The sequence below is a fragment of the Prionailurus viverrinus genome, chromosome B4 (assembly GCF_022837055.1).
Source record: "Prionailurus viverrinus isolate Anna chromosome B4, UM_Priviv_1.0, whole genome shotgun sequence".
In the NCBI taxonomy this organism is placed as follows: Eukaryota; Metazoa; Chordata; class Mammalia; order Carnivora; family Felidae; genus Prionailurus; species Prionailurus viverrinus.
The window spans coordinates 78,929,654-78,938,621 of NC_062567.1; the positions used below are offsets into that span (position 1 = coordinate 78,929,654).

The following is an 8,968-nucleotide window of genomic DNA, read 5'->3' on the forward strand; positions in this document are numbered from 1 at the left end:
TCTCTCTGTCTCAAAAATAAATAAACGTTAAAAAAATTAAAAGAAAAAAATAAAGTAAGGCAACAGAACATTTGTATTTGAGCAGTTACATTTTTACCACGTGGGATTATATAACTGTAAGTATATTTTTCATTTCTTACCTCATTTTTTTCCATTTTCTGATCAATTTATAACTTAAATCACTTAAGTTTGTCTTCTAAAAAGTAATAGCTTATTATTTAATTCAGAAAGGGAAATGTTTAATTCTTACTTTGCTTAGGATTATATAAATTTTTGATTTTATAGCCCTGATTCTTTTAAGTTGGTAATTCTCTGTATAGGCAGGACTGACATGAAACATCTTGAAAAAATTGTAGAAATTATTTAAAAAAGGAAACTTCAATTGTTTTATTTTGAGAAAAATTATTAGAACATGTAGTCATTGGTAAAATATTTTAATAGAAATAAAATAATATTTTTTATAGTTTTCATATACACTTATAAGATTTTTAAAAGAAAACAAAACACATTTAAGTATATTTTCATATACAGCTGTCAAGTGACTCAATTTTAAATGGCTAGTGATCTACAAAGAAGATACTAGGTATAAGTTTATTTGTCCTGGCTCATACAGATTTTCAGAATTCAGTACAATTTGGTGGCTAATTTCTTGGTCTGTTACATATCTTATATATTTCTTAACTATCACAGCAGAAGTGATAAAAAAATAATACTGGACTCACAAAAATCATTGTTTCTTGTTTGCATTTATAGACCTGGGAGAAGTCAGCAATAAGAAATGAAAAATCAAACATCTGTAAAAGAGTTCATTCTTCTTGGATTAACAAATGACCCAAAGCTAAATGTTTTGATTTTTCTATTTCTATTTTTCACATATATACTGAGTATAACTGGAAACCTGACAATTATCACCCTCACTCTGATAGATCCTCACCTTAAAACTCCGATGTATTTCTTCCTTAGGAATTTCTCTTTTCTAGAAATCGCATTCACAACAGTTTGCATTCCTAGATTTCTGGCCAGCATTATAACAGGGGATATGACTATTTCCTATAATTCTTGCATGGTCCAGGTGTTTTTCTTTATACTCCTTGGCTCGACAGAATTTTTTCTTCTGACTGCTATGTCTTATGATCGGTATATAGCTATCTGTAAGCCATTGCATTACACAACAATAATGAACAGCAGAATTTGCAACCAGCTTGTAATTAGCTCTTGGCTGGCTGGATTTCTCATTATCTTTCCACCTGTCATGATGGGACTTCAACTGGATTTCTGTGACTCCAACATCATTGACCATTTCACCTGTGACTCTTCTCCTATGCTGTTGATCTCCTGCACGGACACAGCATTCCTAGAGCTCCTGGGATTCTTCCTAGCAGTATTCACACTCATGGTGACCTTAATATTAGTGGTTCTTTCCTATGTATTCATCCTTAAAACAATTCTGAGAATCCCCTCGCCTGAGCAAAGGAAAAAGGCCTTTTCCACTTGTTCCTCACACATGATTGTAGTTTCCATTTCTTATGGAAGTTGCATTTTCATGTACATCAAAACTTCAGCAAAAGAAGGAGTGGCTTTGACCAAGGGTATAGCAGTGCTCAATACTTCTGTTGCCCCAATGCTAAATCCTTTTATTTACTCCCTAAGGAACCAGCAGGTAAAGCAGTCCTTCAAGAACTTAGTCAACAAATGCTTCTCAAATAAATCTTAATCATTAAGGGGGCGCCTGGGTGGCTTGGTCGGTTAAGCGTCCGACTTCGGCTCAGGTCATGATCTCACGGTCTGTGAGTTCGAGCCCCGCGTCGGGCTCTGTGCTGACAGCTCAGAGCCTGGAGCCTGTTTCAGATTCTGTGTCTCCCTCTCTCTCTGCCCCTCCCCTGTTCATGCTCTGTCTCTCTCTGTCTCAAAAATAAATAAACGTTAAAAAAAAATTAAAAAAAAAAATCTTAATCATTAAGATATTCATGACTTGAACTTTAAATGAAATCCTATGACTAACACAATATTAACATTATTACGTTTCTCCACCCACTACAATATTCAACTTCCTTTCCTTCAGCTTTTGTTCTCCATTTATCCTATTTTGACCTTACTTGGTTTGACTATCTTTTTACATTTACATGCCCTGAAAATTTTCTGAGGATGAGTGATTTGATGTCACATGAATGCGAATAACATTTAACAATGCCAATATTTAGTTTTAATCATTGAAGAACTTTCCCTTTGCACACCAAACAGACGCTAAATAAAATTCTAAGCAATTCTTTTTTCCTTTGAGAGAGAGAGAGAGAGATAATGCATGCACATGAGCGTGAGTGGGGGTGGGTCAGAGAGAGAGAGAGGGAGACAGAGAATCCCAAGCAGGCTTCCTGCTGTGAGCACAGAGCCTGACATGGGGCTCGACCAACCTTGAGATCATGACCCGAGCCAAAGTCAGCAGTCGGATGTTTAACAGACCGAGCCACCCAGGCACCCCTAAGCAATTCTAAAAAGTTATTTCTCCCAGTGCATAAGCATTGATAATGTCCTTTTTGGACTAAATTTGAAAGTTATTAGAAGTATGGCATTGCCATTTCTGTAAGATCTCAATATTTTCACCACAAAGCATCTTGAATGAACTACCCTGATGATTGTTACACAGCCCGTTATGTTCTTTTAATTTGCTAATGCTGAGTCTGGAGCTTATCTGAGGCTCTCTTAGAAAGAGTCAGGTATGCCTTTGGTTTCCTATGATCCAATGTCCTCTCTTTTGTTTTTTTTTTGGAAATTAAACCATATGCTTTCTTTCTCTCAGGTAGTTCTCAAAATTTCTGGTACAATGATGGTACCCCAAAATGTTTTCCAGTGTTCATATGCTTTCATTCTTTTAAAAATTAAAAATATAGGGGCACCTGGATGGCATCCGACTTCAGTTCAGGTCATGATCTCACAGTTTGTGGGTTTGAGCCCTGCATCAGGCTCTGTGATGACAGTTCAGAGCCTGAAGCCTGCTTTAGATGCTGTGTCTCCCTGTCTCTCTGCCCCTCCCCTGCTTGTGCTCTCTCTCTCTCTCAAAAATAGACATTAAAAAATAATAATTTAAAAATAATTTAAAAATAAAAAATATAAAAATATATCTCTCTTTCAGAATTTTTGCAGACATTGAAGAATATGGATTTAAGCATGCTTGCACCATCCAAACCTTACCTAATCTTTCCTATAAGAAATTTTTAATTATTGCTCTATATTTTAAGAAAACTTAGTATTTGTCTATCTGCTTCTTTCCTCTCTTCTTCCTCAAGCAATGCATGAACACATGAAATCATTTAACTTACCATCAGAACACTTTTCCTCACTGTTTATTTGAATTTTCAATGCTTGAGTTCCCTTTTCTCACCGTAAAAAGAATGAGTTCTTCTAATAAGTGTTTATAGAAACAGAGTTACACATAACCAAAAACAGTTGAAAACTAAATTCTACCTGAAAGCATGAATGTCTAAAACATCTGTATAATATTTACAATTGTGTCTCAACAAAAACATTTACTACATCTGCTGGTAAAAACTGTTTTATTCAATTTGATAGTAACTTTAATTAGAATTGGAAAGTATAGTGGACTCTCTTCTTAGGCATCAGAAATGTGAATTATCCAGCTATTCCAGAATTATGTTCTTGTTTCCCTCTTTGCTTTACAAAGCTTTTCATTTTTCAGTTGTTGCTTTGGAGTTGGATTCTATGTAAATCTAAATACTTAATTTGTATCTATTGATGCAGGTATGACTCAATCAGTGTGGTGCTCAATAAAGTCCAAATCATTCAATGTGTACAGGCAGAGAGAGAACTAGTGTGTTTGTATTTAAAACAAATTATCAGAAAAAAATACACAGACATATTATAAATTTTACTAATATAATTTACAAATAATACTGAAACATACAATGAACTTCATTGGAAATTCTATGTAACCAATTGATTTTCACAGAATGATTTCACCAATTTTTACCAAACTCATCTCCATAACTAATCTAAGTTTGCAAATCAGCCATAGTTTGACAAATGCAGCTGATTTAACACTGTAGCACTCAAATGCACAATTACAGTCAGAAGTTTCTACACACTCAGTAATTGATAGAAAAGGTTGAAGGTTATGGAAATCTTGAACAACCTTATCAATGAAATTGACCAAATTGACATGTTCAGAATGTTCCATCCAACATCAACAGAATATTCTTTCCAGTAGTACACAAAACATTACCATAATAGATCATAATCTGAGTGACAAAAAAGTCATAATAAGTTTACAATATTCAAGTCATGCATAGTATGTTTACTGAACACTATGTAATTAACTTAGAAATCAATTATGGTAAGATATCTGGAAAACCCACTATTATTTGGAAACTGAATAACACATATATGACCCATGGGTTGAAGGAAATCAAAGAAAAAATAAAATGCCGTGTAAACAAAATTATAACAAAATTTGTGGGATGCAGCTAAAGCATAACTTAAAAAGAAACTTAAGACTCTAAAATTAGAAAAGAACATGAGGCACCTGGGTGGCTCAGTCAGTTGAACATCCGGCTTTGGCTCAGGTCATGATCTCACGGTTTGTGAGTTCGAGCCCCATGTCAGGCGCTGTGCTGACAGCTCAGAGCTGGAGCCTGTTTCAGATTCTGTGTCTCCCTCTCTCTCTGCTCCTCCCCTGCTTGTGCTCTCTCTCTCTCTCCCTGTCTCTCTCTCTCTCTCAAAAATAAACATTAAAGAAAAAAAAGAAAACAACAAAATTCTCAGATCAATAACCCCAGTATCCATTTCAATCAACTATCAAAATAGTAGAGAAAATTCGGAGTAGGCAGATGAAAGGGAATAATAAAGATCAATGTGAAAATCAGTGAAATAGAAAACAAAAAAATAAGAAAATATCAATAAAACTAAATATGATTTCCAAAAAATATCATCAAAATTGATAAATTTATAGGGAGATCGAAGATGAAAAACACAGAAAAGATACAAATTACCAGTATCAGAGAAGATCAGTATCAGAGAAGACCAGTATCAGACATTCTTAGTGAACAATAACATGGAGATTTTTGAACAGATTTAGGTCAACTAATTAAAAAATATAAAAGAAATGGAAAATCCCTTGAAAGACAAGAACAATAAAATGTCAGTCAAGGGAGGGGGGAAGATATGATAGGTCTATATCTGTTGTAGAAATTGAACTTATAATTAAGAAATATTCCACAAAGATGGGGCATCTGAGTGGCTTAGTAGGTTAAGCGACTGACTTCAGCTCAGGTCATGATCAGTTCAAGCCCTGTGTCAGGCTCTGTGCTGACAGCTCAGAGCCTGGAGCCTGCTTCAAATTCTGTGTCTCCCTCTCTGTCTGCTCCTCCCCTGCTCATGCTCTCTCTCTCAAAAATAAATAAACATTAAGAAAGAAAAGAAATATTCCATAAAGAAAATTCCTTATTCACCAGTAATTTCCACAAAATATTTAAGGAAGCAATACTAATAATTACACACTGCTCCCCCAGGATATATTAGAGTAGGGAATACTTTCCAACTCATCCTATGAAAATAAAATTATCCTTATCCTAAGAGAAAAATCAGAAAATAGACATTATAGATAACTAATCTCACACATGAGTAAGTTGTAAATATTTAAAAATAAATGGCATATAAGCCTAGCAATATATAAAAAGTTTAATTTTGGTCAAGTGGAATTTTTCTCAATAGTTGCAGAAGAACAATTGAAATGGTCAGTATGCATATCTAATAAAAACTCTTAGAGTGTATTTCTTGTGATGAGTACTGGGTGTTGTATATAAGTGCTGAATCATTACATTGTACACCTTAAACTAATATTACAATGTAAAAAAAAAAAAAAAAAAAATCTCAGCGAGTAGATCTAATGAATGACAAATACCAAACTGTGGGGAACAAGTTTAGGAATTCCCTGAGCCTGCACTGATGGAGTAAACAAGGCATAAAGAATTACAAAACCATAGAATGCTCACACCCAAGTTTGGGAAAACAAGATTAGGTAAATAAGTATAGAGAGGGCGGGGCAAAGGCCCCAAAATAGAACAAAGATATATGAGGTAAAGGAGATTAGGTATTCAAGGCCGAAACACCCCCCAATGTAGTACTGTAGCTGAAAGCTGCTTTCACAGGAAGGAAGGACCAAATTAGGTAAACAGGTAAACAGGGCTATAGACCACAGCAGGGTGAAGTTGCCTGGAGTGGCACTTATTAGCAAAAGAAAGGTGCCTTGTTGACCCTGAGGTAGCATGTTTTGTTTTTTGTTTTTTGTTTTTTTAATTTACCTTGTTTTATTTTATTTTTTTAATTTACAACCAAATTAGTTAGCATCTAGTGCAACAATGATAACAGGATTAGATTCCTTAGTGCCCCTTACCCATTTAGCCCATCCCCCCTCCCACAACCCCTCCAGTAACCCTCAGTTTGTTCTCCATATTTATGAGTCTCTTCTGTTTTGTCCCCCTCCCTGCCCCCTAGGCCATTTTAGGTAAACCGAGGCAGAGCCTCATGTCTGCCCTTAACAACCATCTACCCGGCGCCAGGATTTTGTTTTATGTTAACCCAAATCCCTAACCCCACATTTCTTCAAAACCCCCTTTTCTTCACATCCATGAGTTAATGTTTACAGTTTCATTGTCTCTTTGTGCATATCCATCACCATGTTTTGTAAACCTTCTGATAATAAAAACAGAGCAAACACCCTTAACCTGGGCTCTTGTCTTCTCTTGGACATTAGCCATCTCCCTGATTTTAATCCTGTGTCCCACTTTCTTGCTAGACAAGAAAGAACTCTAGACCCAGAGTCTACGATACCAAAGGACATCCAAAATATAGTAAAAAACAAAAGAAAAAGGAAAGAAATACTATAGCTAACATACTACTTCATTGTGAAAGTCTGAATGATCTCATCCTAAGAAAATGAGTAAGATCAAGATGGTCACTCTTGCTACATCTAAATATTGTACTGTAGATTCTAATTTATGTAGTAAAGTAAAATAAAAGGAAGAAAGTATTCATATTAAATAGGAAGAAGCAAAACTGACTTTATTTATGCAGACAACATAAGCACCTTTATAGAAAACCCTATGGACTTCCTGCTTCAGTTCCATCACTTAGCGTTTGAAAGTCATCACTTCTGCTTTATCAAAGTCAATAACTTACTTGAACTTTACCCATTGTAGAAGTGAAATTGCACAGAAACAACACCCTGAAATCTGGAGAGACTGGAAAGTCCAGAGTCACAGTTGAGATCTACTTTCATAGAATATAAATCCTGGAACTATATGTAGGTGATGGTTCCACTAATAGTCATTTTGGCAAATTGCTGGAGATGGAGTGTTTACCACCATGAGAATTAGAAGATACTGAAGATCATTGTGAAAGGGGGTCCCCACATTTGTTTAGGTTTTGCCTCCAACTAATCCCACCAGGTTCTCAAGCTGAAAAACCAAGGATCTCCCCCTGACTCAGGCAAGGATAGGGAAGAGTAACTATTCTGAAATAATCCCAGAATATTCTTCACACAAAGGCCTGTACTCCAAGGGAAAAGATTTTTATAAGAAACACTTATGAAGGCCAAAGAACACAGGCCCACTAAAAGACTGAGATTTAATCATAAAATTATAGAATGTTGTCCCTCTGCCACAATTTACAACCACAGCAACACATATCAAAGTTTCTCCATCAAAATACTTAATAATTTCAAAGGAGAACTTTATGATAGAAAGAACTGGAAGACACTCATTAACCAAGTTAACAAATTTAACATCAGTAATAAGATGTAGATATCATATACTCCCTGATACAATACCCTAAAAAGGGGATACCACCTCCATGGAATTCTCCACAAAAATGTACAGCCTCAATATAAACATGAGAAAACATTAGACAAACCAAATTGGCAGGCTTTCTACCAAATACCTGATCAGTACTCTTTAAATACATTAAGGTCATGAAAAACAAGGAAAGACTTAGGAATCCCACAGATTGGAGAAAACTAAGGTGCATGATCTCCATACTACAATTAAGCAGCTACAACATCTCCCTCTTATTCAGACATGCCTGTTAATTCCTTATTAATTGAAGAGAATTTAAATTACATAGACATCATCGTTACTTTATGTATGACTAACTCATAGGTTTTAACATAATTGTGAAGGGCACTGATCAATAATTCTCTATCTTATAGAGTCAAATATAATTATATCAACTTAGCCCCTGAGGAATACTTCTGTTGCAAAGCCAACAGTGAAACTGTCTCATCCACATATCTTAAAGAACCAATTTTCAGGTGGCTGAGCCAGTATTCAAAACTACATGGTTTAGATACTAAACTGTTCTGCTTGAGTTATAATTACTTTTAATGTACACTAGTAGGGAGAAGTCAGATTATAGAAAAGATCTATAAAAGCTCAATAACATATACTCTTTTTTAAGCTTCTCCATAATCCTAGAATAATGGTTTCTTAAGGATACAAAAATACTAATTCAAGAGGATCTATGCACCCTGATGTTTGTTTATAGCAGCATTATCAACATAGCCAAATTACGTAGACAGCCCAAATGTCCAAAAGCTGATGAATGGATAAGGAAGTTGTGGTATATATGTAGAATGGAATATTACTCAGCCATAAAAAAGAATGAAAACTTGCCATTTGCAACAATGTGGATGGACCTAGAGAGTATTATACTAAGCAAAATAAGTCTGTCAGAGAAAGACAAATACCATATGATTTCACTCATATGTAGAATTTAAGAAACAAATGAACATGGGGGTGGGGGTAGGGGGAAGAAAGGTTCTCTATTCTCTATTCTGTTCCATTGATCTGAGTGTCTGTTTTTCTGCCAAAAGATCATTTCTTAAACTAGAAATATCTAAACAGTTTTTGTTCACTGGGTTTTTTTTGATGTTTTCATATTAATTATTTCAAAAACAGTA

General features: G+C 35.0%; 1 protein-coding gene across 1 annotated transcript; it reads left to right on the forward strand.

Annotated features, from left to right (window-relative positions):
- Positions 1-778: 778 nt before the first annotated feature.
- On the forward strand, positions 779-1,714 carry LOC125170203 (olfactory receptor 6C76-like). Its single transcript, XM_047866567.1, has one exon. The coding sequence runs from the start codon at positions 779-781 to the stop codon at positions 1,712-1,714; it is 936 nt and encodes a 311-aa protein (XP_047722523.1).
- The last annotated feature ends 7,254 nt before the right edge of the window (positions 1,715-8,968 follow it).

Coding starts and splice junctions, on each gene's coding strand:
- LOC125170203 (XM_047866567.1), top strand. CDS start 779: ATGAAAAATCAAACATCTGTAAAAGAGTTCATTCTTCTTGGATTAACA.